Source organism: Tubulanus polymorphus, chromosome 7 (assembly GCF_964204645.1).
Source record: "Tubulanus polymorphus chromosome 7, tnTubPoly1.2, whole genome shotgun sequence".
Lineage (NCBI taxonomy): Eukaryota > Metazoa > Nemertea > Palaeonemertea > Tubulaniformes > Tubulanidae > Tubulanus > Tubulanus polymorphus.
This window is the reverse complement of record NC_134031.1, coordinates 2,671,562-2,693,756: the sequence shown is the minus strand read 5'-3', so window position 1 is coordinate 2,693,756 and position 22,195 is coordinate 2,671,562. Positions and strand designations below refer to the sequence as shown.

At 37.8% G+C, this 22,195-nt stretch overlaps 2 protein-coding genes across 6 annotated transcripts; both read left to right on the top strand.

Moving 5' to 3' along the window:
- The first annotated feature begins 163 nt into the window (after positions 1-163).
- Positions 164-18,356, top strand: LOC141908355 (DENN domain-containing protein 1A-like). Of its 5 annotated transcripts, XM_074798371.1 has the most exons (22): positions 164-273; positions 929-993; positions 1,353-1,396; positions 1,472-1,521; positions 1,734-1,841; positions 2,241-2,409; positions 2,592-2,645; positions 2,727-2,788; positions 3,192-3,387; positions 3,744-3,845; positions 3,921-4,038; positions 4,394-4,527; positions 4,872-5,009; positions 5,341-5,400; positions 6,029-6,085; positions 9,440-9,472; positions 9,657-9,719; positions 12,092-12,211; positions 12,853-12,870; positions 13,634-13,713; positions 14,024-14,168; positions 14,511-18,356. In XM_074798371.1, the coding sequence occupies exons 1-22, from the start codon at positions 257-259 to the stop codon at positions 15,675-15,677; spliced, it is 3,000 nt and encodes a 999-aa protein (XP_074654472.1). In that variant the 5' UTR covers positions 164-256; the 3' UTR covers positions 15,678-18,356. The 5 variants fall into 5 exon arrangements, with proteins under 5 accessions (XP_074654472.1, XP_074654475.1, XP_074654474.1 ...); XM_074798374.1 differs by lacking the exon at positions 6,029-6,085; XM_074798373.1 differs by lacking the exon at positions 12,853-12,870.
- Positions 18,357-18,854: 498 nt separating this feature from the next.
- LOC141908356 (uncharacterized) lies at positions 18,855-21,945 on the top strand. The gene is made up of 4 exons (XM_074798377.1): positions 18,855-19,220; positions 19,560-19,672; positions 20,141-20,218; positions 21,250-21,945. Exons 1-4 carry the CDS (start codon positions 18,947-18,949, stop codon positions 21,376-21,378), a joined length of 594 nt encoding a protein of 197 aa, XP_074654478.1. The 5' UTR covers positions 18,855-18,946; the 3' UTR covers positions 21,379-21,945.
- The last annotated feature ends 250 nt before the right edge of the window (positions 21,946-22,195 follow it).

Sequence of the window (22,195 nt, the reverse complement as noted above, 5' to 3'; positions counted from 1 at the left end):
TTCTAAAAAAAATCTTATAACATAGGCGCTTATTTCTTTAATGAAGAAAAGTGTAAATCCATTCACCAGTAGATCGCTGGTTCCTCATGACTAACCCTGAGGGTATCCGAATCTAAATCCAATTCCGCATTATAGCCACAACCAATGGCTGTGGAGCAGGAAGTATTTATTCCTCCTACTCCAAAAGTCAGTACATTTTTGTGGTAATTAAATGACGATTAAGGAGCTGCCGTCGACGATGGGCTAACGATTTACGATGGGATCACGAATCAAGTAATTAGCGCATGATTCAGTTACATTTTCGTTTACATTTTTTGTCGTTTGACTGCGGAAATCTGTTGTAATTGACAACCAACTGACAACTGTCAAAAAACCAGCCAGTCCACACAACACCACCGCCCAGGCACCAGCAGATAGGTCTATACCAGTTAGATATGATTAATGTCCTTGGATTAACGCTTCATAGTTAGACATTAGTTCATTTTCAATTACTGTTATTCTTGTATCCAATAACACGAATAGGGTGCTAACTAAGTAGAGAAGGAATTGGGTTGGGTCCAGGGTTGGGGCAATGAATGGACACATTTTTTGTACACCTTAATTTGTATCCCCTGAGCGGGTTCAATACAAAACATTAGGATGAAAGGAAGTTGCCCCTGAAATCTCGAAAATCATTGTTCCTATTCAAATCATGTACAGTCATTGAGGGAGGTGTGATTTGGAGGTTGAAGATTTGCAGATTTGTGGAACATTGAATGAAAATGTTTGTGGAGTTTATAAGGGCTCCGCAAAAATGAAATAGTTTGTGGTGTGATGAATGTCGGGCTTCACATCTGTAAAATAAGACACTAAACTAAGTTGGTTTCATGACACTAGTGCAGAAAACCCACCTCAACTGCAGTCAGTCTTACCCATGTTTTTCATTTAGGGAAAATCCTGACAAGATTTTTGAAGTCTTCGCCGAGGTTGGTCGCCCTTCAGTTCCCGACGGAGGTAAGCCCTTAATTCGAGAATAAATCATTTGAAATTCAGCATTTAAAACCACTTGACCATTAAAACATTCTCACAGCTATTTACTATATATATCCTAGAAATTGATTAATCATGAAACTCTTAATGAATGAAAATGATTTTGAAGCAGATGTAAAACTTATATATTTTATATATTATGGATATTTTTTGGCAAATTATTGCACTTATGAGTTACAGAGACAGCATGATTCTGTTTGATTGGTCAGTGGTTCAATGAAACATATTCCAGATGATTGTCTTTTAACGTTAGTGAAATTTAGAAACGATGACTAACAATATTCGATCTAAATCTCTGAACTTCGTATGATTTATCTTTACAGAGCCTTTTATTCTGCAGAAGTTTCCCGAGGAATATGATGATGAGGTTTGTAATTTATCTTCATGATTTGCCTTGTCAAAGTTCTAAATATAAATAGAAATTGTTCCCTTTCTTTTTCAGGTTGTTTTGAAAACGATCCCGGAATTTACGTTCCCATGTGCATTTGAATGGTAAGCTTCAATCTCACGGGCTAGTCTTACCTAAAAAAAGGTTTTCACCTAAACTGCCTGATTCCTTGTTTTATGCTTGTCAAATGATAGTTTATAAAGTTTTCAGCATAATTAGAATTGAACTACCATTATCTGATACCCTGTTTTATGCTTGTCATGCTCTTACATCCCACAATCACAGACTTTTATCAAAGTATTCTGTCTTTTCGCAGCCAAAATGTTGACCATTTCACTTTCGTACTGACGGATGTCGAAAGCAAATTGAAATTCGGGTTTTGTCGTTACACAACTGGTGCGAATACTTGCCTCTGTATTGTCAGGTAAGATTATTATAATTACAAAATTTGTCTGCTATTGTTTCCAGTAAATGTCGTGAAAAATGTGAAAAATAGATATCTGCTTGAAATGATTGTGAAAAAAAATACATGAGAAATCATGAAAATGTGTGAAGATTCTAGAAAAATATCCGTCAAAATATTGTGGTGCCCTTTCCATGCCGTATTCAGACGAGCTCAGAATCAATGCACTTCAAAAAGATATTTTATTTTAATCTGCCCAGAATGTGATCAGTGACCGCTTATCTTATTGTACCTTGATGTGAAAAAATTATATGAAAGATCCTTGTATTTTGCTTTCAAAAAGAAATGTGAAAAAAGCCTATAAGAGTCAATTATTGTAAAATCATTTAACATCAATCACATTTCTTAATCCGCACACAGTTTTCTACCGTGGTACGAAGTCTTCTACAAGCTGCTGAACGCATTGGCTGAAATTCTCAATAAAACCGACCACAACAACGTGTCGCCTCTCCTTAAAAGTATCCACGACCTTTTTGTGCCGACATCGCATGATGGAAAAGTGGAAGTTATTTCTTCGTGTTGCACTCAGGTATCGTTAAACTATCAATTTTGGACGCTTTCTAGACACAGCTTTAGTATTTGAGCACATGTTCTCAAAGAGCTCGGTTTATATCTGGTGAAAACTATACCTCTGAAAGATAATTGAATGAAATTTGATTTTCCCTGTGCTATTGTCCGATTTAAATTTCAAAACTGTCGATGTCGTTTCAGCATTTTTCATTCACCGCTCCGGATCCTACAAAGTTGCCAAAAATTCCCGATAGCGTAAGTTTACGATCAAACGCTGTTACTGTAAACATTATAATCAGTCGCATGAATTAATTTTGTATTCATCGTATTTTTCAGAGAAATCTCACGGAATATTACACAGCAGTCGACCCTTATAACATGATGGTCATATTCGCTAGGTAAATCTCTCGAATTTCCAACATTCATTCATTCATTCATTCATATGTTCATTCATTGATTCACATGTTCATTCTCACATATGTTCATTCATTAATTAACTTGTTCATTCATTAATTCATACAATCTACATGTTCATTCATTTCCTGTATATTCATTGATTCACAAGTTCATTTATTATTTCACATGTTCATTCATTAATTCACATATGCATTCATTATTTCACATGTTCATTCATTACTTCACATGTTCATTCTCATATGCTCATTCATTATTTCACATGTGCATTTATTATTTCACGTGTTCATTCATTCATTCACGTATAAATTCATTTAATGTGTATAAACAGTTTTCCATGTATATCATCTCTATTATTAAACTCATGTGTGTGTATATTTCTATTAGTATGTTGTATGAGAGAAGAATACTGATCACGTCTCAGAGATTAAGTCGTCTGACGGCCTGTGTTCACGGCAGCGCTGCGCTCATTTATCCGATGCACTGGCAGCATTTATACATCCCTGTTCTTCCCGTTCATCTGATTGATTACGTCAGCGCTCCGATGCCTTTCATTATCGGTATTCATTCCACTCTCATGCAGGTCGGTTTATGTATTTTTCTGTCCTTTCTGATCAAACGTTTAAACTTGTCTTAGACTATAGAATTGGCATTACATTATTCAATCTGTTGTCGGAGTCACATCCTTAGAAAGTGCTTAATTTTGCCTCAGCCTTTCTACTATGAACCCTGGACTGGGACTTCTATTGGGACTGGCATTTCTATTCAAAACCCACAAAGACATAGAAACTCTATCCTCGAATATGGAAAATCAGATCGTCCGGACTTCCTCCCATCAAATGATGATTGAAGTGGTACAGGCTGCAGATTGATTCCTGTATGAGTGCAATGTCTGAATTGGATCAAAATTATGCAAAGTTTACCTTGAAATTATTTCAGAAAGCTTGTAAAATGGAGTTAGGAGACGCGGTCGTGTTGGATGCTGATAACAACACTGTAACGTCTGAATACGACGATTTGGAGACGCTTCCGCCGGAAATTGTATGCCGATTTTCGAAAACCTTTCAAAATTAACTGCTGAATGAATTTGTAAGCCATTTATATTTCTTATTGTAGGTCTCGGCGTTGAAAAAGTCACTGAAAGGACAACAAACCGATAAGATAAAGAACCAGACGACGTTGTGCGGAGATGGAGTTGCCAGGGCATTTCTACGAGCTTTGGTTGCTTTAATCGGTAATATTACTCAAGCTAGTATTCGAGATATCGTGTAACTCGAGATATCGTATAACTCGAGATATCGTATAACTCGAGATATCGTATAACTCGAGATATCGTATAACTCGAGATATCGTATAACTCGAGATATCGTATAACTCGAGATATCGTATAACTCGAGATATCGTATAACTCGAGATATCATATAACTCGAGATAACGTATAACTCGAGATATCTTATAACTCGAGATATCGTATAACTCGAGATAACGTATAACTCGAGATATCGTATAACTCGAGATATCGTATAACTCGAGATATCGTATAACTCGAGATATCGATTTGCACATGTATTCATCTTATTGTCTTTCAGGTGGATATCGAGACGCGTTGAAATTCCGAGAAGGCGAAGAAATCACGTTCGATCGCGACGCGTTTCTACAATCTCGTCCGCCGAGTATGCAGCCGTTTCTCGAGAAAATTCTCGACCTTCAAATATTCGAACAGGTACGTAGTTGGGTGGTTGTCGGTTCTAAATATCAGGGGTTGCAATTGTTCAAAGGTTGGTTAAAGATAACCGGCCGATAAATACCATATTAACAATAAACTTCTGATCGTCACTACGTCAACTATCCACTGGTAAACTCTAACCATCTTTTGAGCAACTGGCCCCAGATATTTTTCTAAAGATAATTTGAACTACTCTTTCCAGCATTGAATTACTCCTCTGCGCTGTAGGCCTAACTGCAGCCAATTTCTCATATCTTTACTTAGATGATTTCTCAACTTTTGCATTTCCATTAATTGAAAAAGAAAATTCACCACTGTTTAATATTGGTCTCTCTTTATAGTTCATCAGCGACCGTTTGTCGATACTGAATTCAGGCCACGGTTTCACGGCAGATGAGTTTGAAATCGAGGCTAACACGTGGCAGGATAAGAGTGGCAGCATGCAGAGTCTGTATAAAGACTGGTATACTAACATGAAAGTACGTATCAGTAATATAAAATATACATTTGATTACTAGCTAATTTGAGTTAATGCGATATGAATGATAAGGCTCATCTAGGACAGGGGTTTGTGTCTATTAGGGTAGGACGTTTAAGTGTGACAGGGATTCCATTATGTTTAAATCCCAGCGGGCTGCCTTTCTATTGTGAGTCTCGTGATGCTATCCGATTCGAATTCTTCTTGAGGGAGGGTGGGTCTACTATGGCAGGGGTGTGTACTGTGACTTGAGTATTTACGATGCCATCATGTTATAAAATGCCACAGAAGAGGCCTAAATACTAAGCAGCCATTGCTACATTTCATTTTAGAAACAAGGTAAAAAGATCAAGCAAGAAAGTAAAGATAAATGGGTAGAATTTACGAGCAAGGTAAGAAGCTGATATAACTGTGTATATCAATAGTGCCTACATCTCTGATTGACCTTAAAACCTGCAGCCTTCAAAAACTCCTTCATTATTTTTAAACTTCCTTAATGACTTGATCATACCTGAATGTATATAACTTCAGAAATGATGTCTTTGTTTTTGTATGACTTGATGTATTGATGACTACTCAATGTTGTGTTTTTTCTGTTATTCCATCACAGTTAAAAGCACCCCTTTTATACATGTAGCTACCATTTCCGCGTCCCCAATCCCCTCCGTCCAATTCTATGATCCATCATTATGATTTCAATTATAAACATATGTACCTATTAACAAACTACAGCCCTTCTAATTACTGCCACTTCAGATTCTACAAATTTCAATAATTGTCCCTGGCCCATAATTGATGATGTTTTCGAGTAGCACGAATGTCTTTCTTTTTTTGTTATCAGATTCATTCTATGAGACATTTTTATCGTGAAATTAGTCGATAATTTTCAACAATATTCAGCTTTTTGCGTTTAAAACCTCGACACACATACGTAGATTAGTTTAAGAGATATTCAGTTACTCATTTCACGGCAATTCGACGGAGAAAAATGTTACAAAATGCATGTATCGCCCCCTATAGGTGAAGAGTTTTGCTACGTGTTCGTACGGCTGTTCATCAGGTCCACGACGAAGAGTAGTGAGTTTTTATAGCAACCATTTTATTCCGGCTCTAGCTGGTCATTTGACCGATGATGATTTTGTGATTATGATTTGACCCCGATCGGAGCCATTGCGCAGTGAAGGTCGAGACTGGTCTTTTGGTTTTATAGCCACAGCTAACAAACTACGACCTTTGTACCCGGGGCCAGTTACACAGCAGTAATCAATGCAACTAGCTGTACAGGCAATCATGCAGTGAAGGCTTATCTGTAGTTTTAAGATCAGTCATTTGCTTCTATCGTCTAGTTAACGACTAAACACTACTGTTATGAATTAAGCCCCTTTTAACTTTTTAGCTTAAAGTTTTTGCCTGCAACAGAGCTCTGCATTTCAGCAAGGGGACATATAGGCCCTATTCCGCAACCTGGTTATTCTAGTTACTGTAACAGCAGGAACTGATTTACTGTATATATCCTAGATGCATTCTATCCCAGTCCTGATGAGGTTATTAGTTAGAATACTTAACCTAACCTGCCTTCGTTTAGCTAATGCTTCATACATGCATAACAATGCCTGATAACATTGTTCTAGATGTTACTGGTGGCATTAATTGATAATTAAACCTGATAACGCCAGTGCAGCCTGTAATACCTCTGTACTTATGCGTATTCCACCTGTTATTTATGGCTCTCCTCTGGTTGGTATGAACACGGTATTTTATCATTTGTCAAATGATTAGCTTGGGCTGGAGAATGAACAGAACAGAGCGATAGACAAACATCTCTGATTTGCTACTGATTCAGGTGTATTTTGCGATGAAGGTACTGCTATCACACTGAGACAATTTTGGCCCTGCTCAAACACCGACTCAGATCAGACCCAAGTCAAATTCACTCACTCATTACCTCAAAACAATTCTGTGGCAAGTGAGGCTTGTCAGTTACCATTCACACAGGAATAATTTGAATCCTTGAATTTGGCATGGGTTTGGTCTGATGTAGGATGGCAAATGTTGCATGGGTCAAAAACGATTATGTGATCAAAGTTCAGATCCAAGCACCTGGCTCGATTCACTGTGGATTCCCTGCCCAGGATCCTGTCACAGGAGTAACCACAAGCCTCATACCCATCAGAATCTGTTTGCTAGGGTACCCGATGGGCAGAGGAGACCAATAGCTTTCCATCCTCCAAGAGCTGCAGGGCATGAGTTATACCCAGTAATTCCACAGATTTGATAGATCAATCAGATTTATTTTCAAATTGCTCTGTTCCGATTCATAGATATTTTACACTATTTTAGAAATTCTATATTCTCGCTCTTTTAACAGCCTCGCAATGGTAACAAGGGTTTCGTTGGATTCTTTTTTACCCAAACCCCAAACTAGAAATAGAAATTAATTATCAAAAGAAAAATTCAATTCCTCTGTTACTCAATCCTACGTGTTGTAAGCAACTTCGATGATCTATAGGTCTCAGCAGTGATGAAATGAAGCATGTATTTAGAAATTTGTCTTCTTTTGAAATACGAATTTGAATTTTCATAGCACACTCTTGTCCAATCTTCTATGTACAAGTTACCTATCAGGATCCATTTAACGTTTTATAGACTGGTTGTTAACTTAATTCAACTTCCGGCTAACTCGATTCAATTTCAATCGAAAATAGCCCTTGAACCCAGTTGCTCAGTTGTGGCTAAAGTCCTCCTAAGACTGGTCATAAGTTGTCATTATGACTTTAGAAATTAGTTTGTTTAAGACAAGTCATAAATCTATGCCATGATGACTGTGCAACTGACCCCTGAGTTTAAGTCAATACCAGTCTATAAAACTGGCCTCAGGATCATAGGCGTCCCCAGAAATCTTCATAGGGGGTTCGAATAAGCATCAATCCAGTAGGCCTATCCACAATGTTGGGTGTTTGGTGGGCCTTCCCCAAAAAACTTTGTGAAAATTGGAGGCTTTAGCTAGAGACGTTTTCCAGGCTCTAGATGAATCATTTTAGAGTTAAAAGTCTGGTCAAATTGGCAAGAAAAATCTTGAACATTGATTACATAGTATCTTGAGAAGTTAGCTATCTCGAAAAGGGGGTGCGTCCGCTACCCCCTGCACCGCCCTTGGGGACGCCTATTGAGGATACGTTTCCCTGCCTGGATTATATTGAAGGAATCTGTATTACTGTGTCCGATCATCCTTCCCTTCATTCATTTATTCCGATCAGAAATCCCCGGTTTTACCGACAGGTTTTGGACAAGCTCTGTTTTGATACCCCAAAAATATATTATGTATAAAAAGAAAAGGTTGTTATAGTTAAAATAGACGAAAAATAAAAACCCTCTATGTGCAACTATAGAAAAGAAACACGGTACGATGAAAGAATTTTCGTATTGAAATCAATGATTAATCTACCAGTAATAATCAAATGAATTTCTTTTTATAATTGAAAGTTTATGAAGATGATTAGATATGTTTTTTTTGTTAGAAAATTCTCTTCATCTGAAATTTGTATCAAAGTCGGTTTTTATATGACTATTTGTTATGTAGTAGGCCTCGGCCATGGTGTTGATTTAAGAAAATTTGATCTGTATAAAGGGTGTATTTTTGTCCCGGTTTTGAATAGTGTTTGTCTGTGCGTCATTAAGTAAACGTACTTGCCATATTTACCCTTAAACTACTAATGTTCTTATACGCAAACTTTTCGCAAATTCAAATAGACACAAGTAGTGACTAATGATAGTATTTAGACGTACTTAATACCTAGATATAATATATCTATACTGTACACACGCATATTTCAGATACAATATTTAATTTTAAGAGTTAACTGTAATATAAGCTGTATTCAGGCTATATTAATTAGAAGGGACAAAGAGTTTGCAGTTTTTTCTGAGTTTAAAAAATCTTAGAAAGCACCATTTCTTCAAGTTTGAATGGAAACTTTGATAAAGTTAAATTCCATTTTGGAATCGGTCAAGCAACTGGCCCTGTCGCGCAGTTTATATTTCGAGTTTAGTCTCGCACAACCAAGAAGAGCTGAGCTGGGGTTTGGGCTTGGTAAGATGTGACCAACCTAAGCTCAATTTGGTCCTATAACCAATCGAACAAACTTAAAACATTTGGCTTCATTCTAGAACGAACCCAAGGGGCAATAAACGAAATAACCAACAAACTCACCTCACCTAATTGATATTTGCAAACTTAATTCATTGAATACTTAATTATTTTTAGAAATCATTCTTATTTTCGATTTTCTATCTTCGCAGGACATTTTTTTCTTTAATCGTAGATTTTTTTTGGTGGCCGTCTAAAACATTACATAATCGTTCTCTCAATCCCGTAATGAATGAGAAGTAAAATATAAACGCATGCATTCGATATTGTTCTCTCTTTTGTAGGCGAATCCAGCCGTGAAATCAGCTGTAAAAACTGTAAGCATTTTCAAAGTTTATTCATTTAATATTTTCCCAGCCCATTTTATACTTGCCATTATTAACTACACATGTACCAGCCGACTCTGTTTTCTTAGTTATTCATTAAAACTGAGCAATATTGCTGCAATGATTTCCTTTTTTTCGTGGCATAGAAAGATTTTATTTTTGTTGTAATTTCAAGGTGAAAAGCAAAGGAAAGAAGGCGGTGAGAGGACTGCGTTTGAAAATTGAAGATCTGCGCAAGGTAAAATATCTCAACCGTCCCGGACCAGTATCAATTCATTTCCAGTTATTCAGACAGTTGTGCGGTCAAATTCTAAAGGGGATACTTAAGTAGAACTGGACCCATTTCAGCAGTTCAAAAAGTTAGGATTTGACACATTTAACATGAACCGATTTTGATTCAGAGTTAACTCTAACTCACAACTGTGGAACTGGATCCCGTAACACAGTTGTGAGTTAGATTTAACTCTTGAGTTAAAATTTTCAATGTTTTGACTCAAGTCGAATCTTAACTCGGAACTGTGGAACTGGATCCTGGCTTTTTGAGCAGAAGAACTTAACAGCTTCAACTAGAAACGGGTTTTGCCGACTGTTACGTCCTACTGTAGAAATATTCAACGTGCTTGTTATATATATTTTTATGGATCTGGAGAAATTGTTACGATTGGGAATGATATCTCTACCATGTGTTTGCGGGGGTAAAAAAATTAAAAAATATGTACCGCGAAGCTATATTTACATAGTACACGTTTAGTTATTAACGAGTTAATTAGTCATTAACGATGTTTTTCTATCTATATTGCTGTGCTATCGTGAATACATAGGTAGATTTCTTAGCGGCGTCGGAGCCTGCGATCAGCGACGCCTCGGCTGTGAATACGGTATAATAAATGAATTATTTCAAGCATGCGTCGTTATATCCGGATTGCCTGATGAATATCATAATTATTATTCTGTCTTACCTCAGAAAGGGTTCGAATATGAACCCCTGCCTTAATAGACCCATCCTCCCTCATCGCGATTAAAATCATGAGACTCCGCCAGAAACCCTTACCCTAGTAAACACATCCTCCCTTGAATCCCTGCTAATAGAGGATACTCGTAATCTAATCCATGCATGAAGATCATTCTTCTATTATTATTTATTAGGACATCGGAGTCGACTCAACGTTCCACATAGAAATCAGTCAACCTTGGGTGAATCTTTTATATTGATGCATTTTACCCTTGCATTGTTCACTGCAAAGAATTAGTTCGTTTATCGGAAAGTAGAGGGCTCTGCCTTGTTTGATGCCTGACCCTTGGATTGGATTGGACTTGAGATTTTATTAGAAGTGCATGCTACTCGAAAAAGCTTGTTAATAATGAGGATTTCCTTAGATTTTTGATACTTGATAGAATAACACATGGTGCAAGATCTTGGAGAAGATTTTGTAGATCTAACTGATGTTTACGGAGGGATATTTTCCATGAATTGCTATGCGAAGTCACATAATTGCTTCTGGCTGTCCCCAAAGTAAGAGAGCTGGTTCAATTTTTTCCCGTCTTTGTAACCAAGTCACTATCGTATTTCATTTGGAGCATTTTTTGCCCTATTGTTTAAATCACGGTGGCAAACGTTGTGCCATTGTTCGTGCCCTACTGAAATTTGGGCCACACGGGCCAGGGCCCAGTTGCTCAAAACTTGGTTTAAGATAACCAGTGGATAATTACCATAGTAACAATGAATTTTTGATAATCACTATGTCATCTATCCACTGGTTAACTCTAACCATGTTTTGAGCAACTGGCCCCTGTCTGACGTTTTTAGTCAGGCCAAATCTAGTGCCAGCCAAAAATGCTTGTCTGGTAGCAGCGATAATGATGTACAACAGCAGCATTTTAAGAGTTTCATGCAACATGGTTTCAACTTGTTCTACGTCATCTGCTTCTTAAAAGACAATATTATATATATATATATATATCTGCTAGGAACGTTTGCCGAAGTCGCCATTAGTTCGAACACGTACTTTATCTATTGAACATATCAGACATTTAGAAAGAGTAAGTGACCTCTTATAGCTACCTGACCTCTAATAGCTATAGCTACTGATAGCTACTAACATTTGAAATTTAACCGTATATATCGTTACTTTATTCTAACCTCTGTGTCCTAACCACTTGTCCTGCGCGCTTCTCAGGGAAAAAATTGATTTTCGAATAATTTTTAAAGCTTGTAGAAATTGTCAATTTTCCTGGTAGAGACTTTGTTTTTTCAGGGTCAGAATTCTTGATATCTCTTCATTTGAATTTGGTCAATTCACAAGGATTGTTAGGTTTAAAGGGGAGTGGAGTCTTGCTAGATTAGGTCTATGGACAGTGAATTGCCCAAAATAACTGTAAAACATTATGGGGGCTGTATACTTTATATTGGGATCTGTGGTGCAAATCATTTTTTGTTGATTAAACAATTACCCATAGCTTAATCATACCATCCACTGGATAAAGAAACTGACAATGTGTGTTGCATTAAAGTATGCTTGTTCTAACATCTATCTGTTTCTCTCTCTATCTGTCTGAATTAACGCTGCTAACACTCGTGGTCCGGTTTCTACTACACAATGGCTTCTAAAGGATGATGACAACTTTCGCTTGTTTCAGTCGAGCAGCTCGATCGGTCATAAACCGCTCGGTCGCAGTTCAACGCTCGATCGACCGATTACGGTTTATTCTGAGCCTCTGAAAATGCAACGAGTAAGTCTAACTATGAACATCGCTAGTAAACACTTCATTCATCAGATATTTGCCACTTTGTCCCGTTCGAAACTGCATTCATGTCACTTCTAGATCCCAGACCTCCCTATAATCGACCCACAATTCATTAACTCCATTATAGAACCCGTCACAAGTACATATAAACAATGTTATATACCTTACCATTAGTTCAAAATTTCATACTTTACTATAAGTATTTGTCAAAGTTTTACACTATTCCATATTACCTGTACGATGTTTTATACTTAACTGTAGTACAAGGTTATATACTTTACCATAAGTACCTGCTGAAAGTTTTATACTTTACCATAAGTACTTGCACAATGTTTTATACTTTACATTACTACTTGTACAATGTTTTATACTTTATCATAGTACTTATAAACAAAATTATTTACATCTTATTACGAGCACTGTTGCTGCTTTTGAATTTGTGTCACTTCCTCGCTTACCGCAGTAAGTGCTTGATATCGAAACCACATTTAGCTTCATTTTATTGTCCCCATTGTCTTCATCATCATCATCATTGTGAATGAATTTATACATTAGCAGTTTTTACTTGGTATTTTCGCTTTGCTAAATTTTTATCTAACATCATCGATGCCTGTGTTTTCATTAAGTTCGATGACTTCTTCAAGGTAATTCATCCGATTCAAACAGTATTATTCGATTTTGTATTCGTGAATATGGTACTTTTTCATATCAAGTAGTTGAATAGCAACTGTAATCTTCATATTTGTATTCGGTGCACAGCAGTTTTATCTCCATCATATTTATTCACGATATGTTATTCATCCTCCATATTGTTCCACCTTCAATATTCATTCCGAAATGTTCATAAATGGATGATTGTATCATGTATTTTTTCTTTCTAAAAGAAACTATGCCATTTATGAATTTTTCATCGTAGGTATACTATTTTTTCTCTGCACTCTCCATAGCACTCTCTGAAATTATTAATCACCGCTTAAAAGTCTTTGTTTATTGTGTTTGTTTGTGTGTTTAACATAATGATTTCATTGCAAAAATGTTGTATGGATCTATAAGACAAAATTGTCTCTTTCTCAAAAGTGCTTTTTATTTCATCGCTAATCCTATTAACCTACTTTTTAAATGACAGCAATAATCTCTCATGCACTGCAGGAACCGTTCATATATATTTATTCCTATTAATATTTGATCGTTCTTTGTTATCATATTTCTAATTACCATAAATAAGTTGTCGATTGATATTGTGCTAGGTTAGATTCTAACTTGCGTGACAAAATGTTGATTTGTTTGAGAAATATTCGAAGTAATTAAAACATGTATTAATAATAGGTCTCAGATCGTTCGACTTTTTGATGGCTTAAATCTTATTGTGTAGCAGTAGTGAAATGTACCTCTCTCTCTATGTTGCAGCCTCCCAGACCTCCACCCCAAGAACGACCAAGAACCGCTTTTATCGGGCCACAGACTTCAGCTTCTATGAATGTTGTAGCGTAAGTTCCTTGAATTCAAACTCCCAACTTGCAATTGTAAAACACTTTTTCCTGGATATTGTACGTAAGTGCCCCAGTCTGCATTGAATATATACAACAAGTGTGTCAAACCCTGCTTGCCATTGGACCAATACTTCTCTCTGAGGTACACAAATTCCTGGGCAGTTGGTGCACGGATGGGTCCGAAAATCCAAGGCAATCGACTCCAGGGTAAACGGAGTTTATTGTACGAATTTCTATCCAACTTAATGGATTTCAAAAAGATCGGGATAAGAAAATACAGCATTGAACTTTTGTTTGTTTGTTTCAGGAAAAGTCGTCAGTATAAACTGATATCTATGGATGATATGGATATAAAAGCCGACTCGAATCGAATCAGCGTCGGTTTAATGAACGATCCCGATATACAACAAGCGCTAAAAAAATCATACAGCATGGAGGATATGCTCGATGCGGTTAGTACTGTAACAGCTATTTATAACAGCACCAGATTGATTGGAATTATACACTGCAGGGGTGGTTTAGGGGGTCTAGACCCCTGCCTACTCATCGAGGTTGTCCTTTTTGTTATACCCGTAATAGATGTTGTAGATACCTTCACATTTGATGCTCATCCCCTTCGAAGTTGCATCTTTTCCTTGAATTTTGTTTTATACCATGGAAAAATCAGGGCAAACTCAAGAGAAATTTGTAAATTGGTGGAAAGTTGCCGCCCTGAATTTGATGGCATTCTTACTGCAGCGTTTAAGGGTATCGGAATGAAACGGTTTTAAACGGTCTTATCGATGTTTTTATAGGAAGACGATGATGACAGCAGCAGTGTATTCGGTAGCGAAGACTCTACCTCAGTGGCGGCTGCCGTAGTGAGCACGGCTTCACCGGTTGCTCCTCCGCGCCGACATAAAAAACTATCGCAAGTCGACAAAAACGAATCATCAGCGGGTGTGTTAACGGCAGACGATAAAGTTGAGCTGCGCGTGAAAGTTCCGCCTCCGTTACCGAAGCCGCGAACTCATAAACCGCTTCAAATGCAAAAAGACGCGGCGTCTTTGATAAAATTTGATTCAGACGCCTCGCTCATGAATAACTCAGAGAATAATCAAAACACCGCGAAACAATGGACGCAGTTCGATAACTTCGACTTAGGTTCGGCGAACGAGGCGTTCTCGCTCGCCGGTTGTTCGGACGAACGCGATAAATCGAGTTCGAGTTTAGAATCATCGCTCGAGATCGCCGCAAAACAACAACAACAGAACGATCACTACGGCAACGTGCATAAATTAAAAGAGGTTTATTTAGGTTATGAGGACGAGGATGAGGTTGAGATGCTCGGCTGTTTGCATCGTCGCCAGTCGTCCATCAAACGTTCGCCGGCGTTTAAAATACCGGCCGAGAGTCGACCGGCGCCGCGTAAAGCTTCGATCGAAAGCGACTTCTTCGAGTTCGACCCGCTGCTCGTCAACAAACAGGAAACGTCGTCGACCGACAGCAACAAGTCGAAACAACTCGAAGACGAAGAGAATCTTCTCAAAGACTGGAATTTGAACTTTTCGACGACTCTGAAAAACGCGAGTCTTACGCGAAACGTCGCAGCGGCGCCGTCTGCCGTGGGTTACCAGAACTATCCGGCGGGTATGTCCGGACGACCGGTAATGAACTATCCAATGATCCCCGGTGGTCAGCAGCAGTTCGCGTCAGGCGGTCAAACGGGTCAAAATATCAACAATCCATTCAGTACTAGTCCATTCGCGCCGTCGCAACAATTCATACAATCATCGCCGTCTGCTACGCCGATTCTGAAACCTCGTCAATCGCCTGTTATACAGGTCTCTTCTTCTAGATCTACTGTATTAGAATCTTCCAGCGTTAATGACTCGATTTTAGATCCGTTCGGTAGTATACCGATGAGCTCGTCGAACACGACATCTTCGCGCTCGTCTCCTAAATGGGAAACGTTCGAATGATTCACGTCGTTGTCGTTATTGATGTATACGGCAAACTTTGTGTAAGTCTTCGGACGAAAGTGGGTCTGAATTAAAGGCGGAGTCTTTGAATTATCGGATATCTGTTTTTGACATCATAGATATCGGCACAGGGAATGGTTGCACCGTTCGATACGTAGCATATACAAAAAAACTGAACAAAATTTACATGGTCCTGTGTATACATTACATAGTATTTGGAGACTAATACCTCCTTTCTCATGAATGCATAATCTTATGATTATCTGGGTAAAACCTAAAGATGCTTCTTGGTGTCTTAATGAACTCTTTAAACATACACACAATCTGAAATGCCATAAAATGAATGACAAGACCATCGCATATAATTTTCTTATTCATTTTCATTCAGCAACATCATTAGAAATGTTGACAATAAGTCAATTGAAATTAGCTACCTAGCTATATATGCCAATCATATACTTTTGATATGCAGCTTGTGTACGGCATATGCTCAATGAACGCTCCAGTAGAGAATTCAGACCATCTGCAACTGAATGTTCTCTGGACAGGTAATTATTGATATACAGTAAAAACTTGCTCGATTTGGAAAAATTCAGCCCGATGTCCGAGTTTGCCAATGTTTACTGCAAAAAGTTGAATTGAATCTTAGGATTTTCATTGTTTGAATTTTTCAAACCAGGTCGGATGACCATCTCCATCCAGTTATCAATTCTATATTTTAACGAGTTCTTATCGAGTGGCGTAGCCAGGATTTTATAAGTGTCAGGCACGAAAATATGAAGTATGTCTACATATTGTATGTTCAACATGTTGCATCATATCGCAAGTTTTGCCTGTTTAGACCCCATTTGGGCTCATGAGTGTTAACTCGGGCAAAAAAGTGAAGGCCTGGGTCTGGCTATGCCCATGTTATCATTGATTTGTTCGATGTTCATGTTTTATTTAATGAATATGTATGATAGAAACATGTAGAAAATCGTATGTATATATATTTTATCTGTAAAAAATATGACATTTTTTTCTTCGATTTATGAATTTTACACCGACTGTGTATAGGTTTATTTGTTGAAAAGATCATCATGAGAGAGTTGATTAACGGTACTCCGTATTCCATTCAATTTTTTAGAAATGCCAAATAGAATTGTAAATAACTAACTGAATGTTGTCACTCGCTCAATGTAAGCATTGATTCAGTGTTCCCAATAGGATTTGTAAACTATTGAAATATAGGGCTGGATTTTTAATATATTGACTTAAATTCAATTTTTATTATTACTGAATTAAGGTTTTCTTGCATTTTTATCAAATATGTCAAAGTCTTTAACCGTAGTGATATAAAATTTCATTCATGTCGTCCTGGATTTGATGAAATCTTGGTTTTACGGTTTTGTCAATTTCCGCCATTCCTTTCACATCTCTTGGCAAATTTCGCAAAAAGTAGTCTATAAAACCAGCCCTTCGTGAATGCTAATGGTGCTTATTGTACATTGTGATAATCAAATATATGTGGCCAGTGCAGCAATGTATATTCAACTACTTGTACGTAGCTTTGTACAGTATAAATAGCTTTAGATGAATTACTCTACTGTATATGGACCTACAGATATGACTGCCTCCATTAGGGGCGTACCGGTGTTTGCTGGATCCAAGGGGTGTCCATGGGGGTTTATACCCCTCCTTGAAATTTTGAGGTCCCTCAATGATATGAATATTTATCATGAAGAATAGAATTGAAAAATTAAGCGTGATATGAGCAACAAAATCGTGGCAAGGCTTGGAAAAAGGCCTAAAATAAAGTGGACACCCTGGACCCGGCACTAATGGTGTACAATGAGGGTCATTTTTATCTGGATGGGATTATAAGTTTTGAATATGCATTGTTTCCGAATTCAGGTACGTATACGGTACCTGGATTTCAATATAGAATATCTAAAAAGAAATTATTCAAAAATTACTTCAAAACAGTTCAAAATGGTTGCTTCAAATGAAAATGTTAGCATTCACGTTAATACTTATAAAACATTGCACGTTGAGCTTTAAATTTGAATACAGTGGACATTGACTGAGCTAAGAGTGAATACTAGCGTACACGTTCAGACACAGCGCAATAGCAATCGGATTTTTATTTCATATTTAAATAGTATATAGTAGTTACCATAACCGTTTCACTTCAGGGAAGCAGGAGAGAGGGAGAAAGAAATTATTTTTCTCCACAAAAGTGATTGAAATCTCTAGATTAGAATAATTATGACCACTCAATCGGATTGTTTTGTTAAGTTTTGGTCACAGCCTTCAAAATTCTGCACTTGATTACGATGAAGCAAAATTAAGCGCGAATAACAAATCGATGGTTTAAACACAATTTTATTTTTTGTTCGCGGAAGACACGGAAGCTGTTCGCTGTCTAAAATGATTTGCTGGTAAGTGTTGAATCATGCATGATTTGTGACGATATAAAATTGCGATCAAACATCCGGTCACTATTGTGCAATAGATCATTAATTTGTAAAAACTTGGCATCTAGCCTATCCGTACTATGTGGGATTTGATGATAATCATTGAATATGATCTGTATTTTATGTTTAACCGGGTGTGAAGCCGTGATGAGTAAAATTTGTACTGGGTCGTCTGTAATACGAAATCAATTATTCAAACTGTGATAATTAAAAATATGTTATCAATGCCAGAATTTTTCGTTATTTTTATCGGAATTTATTCAGTGACTGTGGATTGATCGGAATCACCATTTATCAGTGATCGACTTTTTCGCCACATGAGTCGTCAGCACCCACCGTCCCTACATACAATTCAATAATCTCTATTATAATTCAATTTGGATATATATTTCCTAATTGGAGCACTTAGGAATTTGAATTAGGTTTGGTCGTCCCGCGAATTATTATTACTCGCAGTGCCAAAAAAGGCCCATGTTGAAATTAGGTGCGGGGACTGGGGGACATTTAGAGAATGTAAGCTAAATATTGCCCTACATAAATTGCGGTTGGAAAAATTCCCTGAAAAATATCGACATTGTGTTTTCAAAAGGGCACGGAAAATTGCGACGGGCTCGCTTGGTGCTGGCATCCTGAAACTGGACTAAGTTACGACCCAGCGCGAATCCACCTATTTCGGTAAATAGCATTTCCGCTAGGTGGCGCATCGCGGGATTTTCGAATACGCGTATATACAAATTTTAAACATTTCCCAACATAAATCTACTTCATTTCCAATATTTTTTCGGGCCGTTATTCCCTTGAGATCTATAAATCATGGTGCGGCATAAGTCAAAGACTCCGCTGTCGCAGTCTATGAAGAAAAAAGTGGCCGAAAAACGCCTGGACAAGGGTGCGTCAACATCGAAAGATGATGGAGAATCCGGTGCTGGTCGGGGACGAGATAGGTTAAGTGGAAGTATCAGCCCCCCTCGTCGTTCTCGTCATTCATCCGGAGCCCACTCTGATCCGGATCAGCCATCTCGATCGCGGCAATCATCAAAAAGCCCAGCAAAGAAAAAAGGCAAATTACCGAGCAGAAAATCAGTGGGTAAGTCACCAGTCAGTGACAGTGGTCAGTTGAGTTGGAGATTGTAAGCAGGAGGTAGGGGGTTAACAGTTTGTAGTGACTGCCGTTAAGATGTTTCTAAACCCCAATCCTTAGACTACAGTTGATTCCACTTTATTTGGAGCTGCGAACCGGCCACTCTCAGGACTAGGAGGAAATCCTTATAAAAATCACCAAGATATGAGTTAAGCGAAGTTGACTGTAACACTACAACTACTGATGTCACCCACGCCAGAGAGAGGGATTTGTTCTAAAATAGAATTTCGAATTGTAAACGCCTGCACAGTCTGTAGTTTTTTTGATGACGATTGTTTATTTCAGGCCCGGTACCAAGAAAACGACGTTACAGGCCCGGTACACGAGCTCTTCTGGAAATCCGTCATTTTCAGAAATCCACCGACTTGTTACTGCGTAAATTACCGTTTTCCCGTCTGGTAAGATTTAACCGAAGCTTGAACTGGTCATTTTAAATCAGAATTGATTTTCTTAATCGATGTAAATATTATGTGATATTTGCGAATGTGCATGTCCTACCGTCTTACTCGAGAAGTGACATTCATCAGATCATGTTTGGAAACCTCGTCAGGGTGGCCCCTTAACTGGAAATCAGGGATTTTCTTTTCTTAAAAAAGTCAGGGATTAGTGAGTTTGTAAAAAAGGCTAAACAAAAAATCCGGATTATTTGTTGAGATCACGCATAAAATCAAACAGTTTCCATCTGTGTCTTACATATTTGACTGCATTAATTGAATGGATTCTTTGCAGATCAAGTCGGTAAAAACAATGGGCATGAAAATGCATGTCAAATAAAAGTGGCCGCCCTGCTCGCTGTGCAATTTCGATATCCTTGGAATCATCTCATTCTATTCTAAACGACTCGATCTTTGTAAATTCAATTGCAGGTGAAAGAAATAGCGGACAACTTGTATTCTCACCAGCCGTTATTGTGGCAATCGGTTGCCCTTCTTGCGCTACAAGAGGTTAGTTACAATTACTACTAACATATCAATCCTCGGTCAGGTATATAATGTTGGCCGAAGATATTCGTTATAAATATTGTATCGAAAATTTCTAAGCTGTGAATTGAGTCTGATTATATTCTCTGAATCCCGCAATAACGAAGAAAAATAAAGTCAGAAATGTTTTCTTTGAGCTGATAACTTATTAGTTCAACGTCTCGACCATATACGGTTGACTCACAGTTATCCGTCCTCCGTTTATCCGACTCTACTGACCGTCGCCGAGTAAAAGCTTACTTCCGAATTAACTAATGCTGTCAGCTTCCAATTTTCTGCCTAATTCCATATCTGCAATCGACCACACAATTTTGCTATAATAATAATTAGAATTAGTTCATTTTCATTGGATTATCCACGAACGAATATGTTAACCACGTGTAGTATTGAAGTACTAATTGAATATACTTGTCAGCAACAGTTGGTCAACACTAATAATGTGGTTTGTTAATCACCTCCAGATGTTGTCCTCTTAACTCCTTCTCCACTTGAACGGACTAGGACTACAAGGACTACCAGTATTCAACTCTTGTCAGAGTGAAATTGATGAATGTTTTAAATAATATAACAAAACTTATTAATGATAACAATGAACATGTTTTCAGTTAATTTCGGGTGTCTTGAAGAAAATGAAAATTTTTTTAATTCACTCATGGGCCACCCTCGATTATCCGCCTAAATCACGTAGGTGCCGGTAGTGGTGGTTAACCGGGAGTTGACTGTATCGCCATCCTTTCAGTCTGGGATTCGAACCTGAGAGCTTGGAGGAGTCAAATGATTACTCCAAGCTGAGAGCAAGCCATTCCAAGACTTTGCCATGCTCATCCTTTGCAGGAATTAGAACCCGATAGCATTGCGCGAAGATTTGAACCTCGCGAGACTCTGCCACGTTGTACCTTGGATTAATCAAACTGATTACTCCAAGAATGTTCAGAGTCAATTATTCGTTAAAATGTATCGAGTCGGGAAGTAATGAATGTTGATTTATTTCGCAGGCTGCTGAAGCGTACCTGGTACATTTATTCGAAGACTCGTTACTGTGCGCTCTACACGCGAAACGCGTCACAATATATCCGCGTGATATACAACTAGCGCGCCGACTGCGCGGGTATCAATTCGTCTGAGAATTAAACCAGCAAATAACCGGAGTTCTTACAGATCGGGGCGATTAGGAACGATCAATGAATAATGGATTCTCGGTAGAGAAAACCCTGCAATTCTGACTCTTCTAAAAAATCGGGGAATTTAAATTTTTGGCCTCTTGTACTTGCTGGTGACGAATGGCTCTCGAAAATAAACAGTCCCCACTGAAAATATCTTATAATTTTATCCGGGAATTTTGGGTCAAGAGCCAGGGAATATCGGATTCCCTGATCTGTAAGAGCCTCGAACATACCTTTTTGTTTATGCATCTCCGAAAATGAATCTTAAATTGTGTCAAATTGTGTCATTGTTGTTCGTGTTTATTTAAAGCTTGTTACCGTGTTGGTTCGAGTTGAAAATGTTTGTACAATAGAATTATGGTTATCGTGTATGTAATGTCCAGTGTTTTAAACATTTCTCTTGTAAATATATATATATATACTACGTCATGTACGTGTACAAAGTTAATCGTATACTGTTAACTTGTAACCGATTTTATTCGCGATTTGATAATTGTGCATAAATATTATGTATACACGTATTCTCTTGATGAGCTCTTAAATGAATGAATAATAAAGGAAATAATTATTAGAATATTTTCGACTTGATTTTGTTTTATAGGGACTGGCTCTAGGGGTGGGGTATTTGAGGTGTTGGGATGCTTGCCTTCGAATTGAGTTTGTCCTTTTCGTGAAGACAGTACCTGCGCTAAATTTGTACTTCGATTTCCGACTCCCGGAAATTGCGTCTTTTCGGATTACAAAAACTAACGGCGATAGGGGCACTCCAGTAAATGTT

What these genes read in the sequence shown, in the direction of transcription:
- LOC141908355 (XM_074798371.1), top strand. An exon ending in CCGAGGAATATGATGATGAG is followed by an intron (nt 1,397 to 1,471) that starts GTTTGTAATTTA and finishes TTTCTTTTTCAG; the next exon opens with GTTGTTTTGAAAACGATCCC. An exon ending in ACTTGCCTCTGTATTGTCAG is followed by an intron (nt 1,842 to 2,240) that starts GTAAGATTATTA and finishes ATCCGCACACAG; the next exon opens with TTTTCTACCGTGGTACGAAG.
- LOC141908356 (XM_074798377.1), top strand. Translation starts at nt 18,947, where the DNA reads ATGGTGCGGCATAAGTCAAAGACTCCGCTGTCGCAGTCTATGAAGAAA. An exon ending in ACCGAGCAGAAAATCAGTGG is followed by an intron (nt 19,221 to 19,559) that starts GTAAGTCACCAG and finishes TGTTTATTTCAG; the next exon opens with GCCCGGTACCAAGAAAACGA. An exon ending in CCCTTCTTGCGCTACAAGAG is followed by an intron (nt 20,219 to 21,249) that starts GTTAGTTACAAT and finishes TTTATTTCGCAG; the next exon opens with GCTGCTGAAGCGTACCTGGT.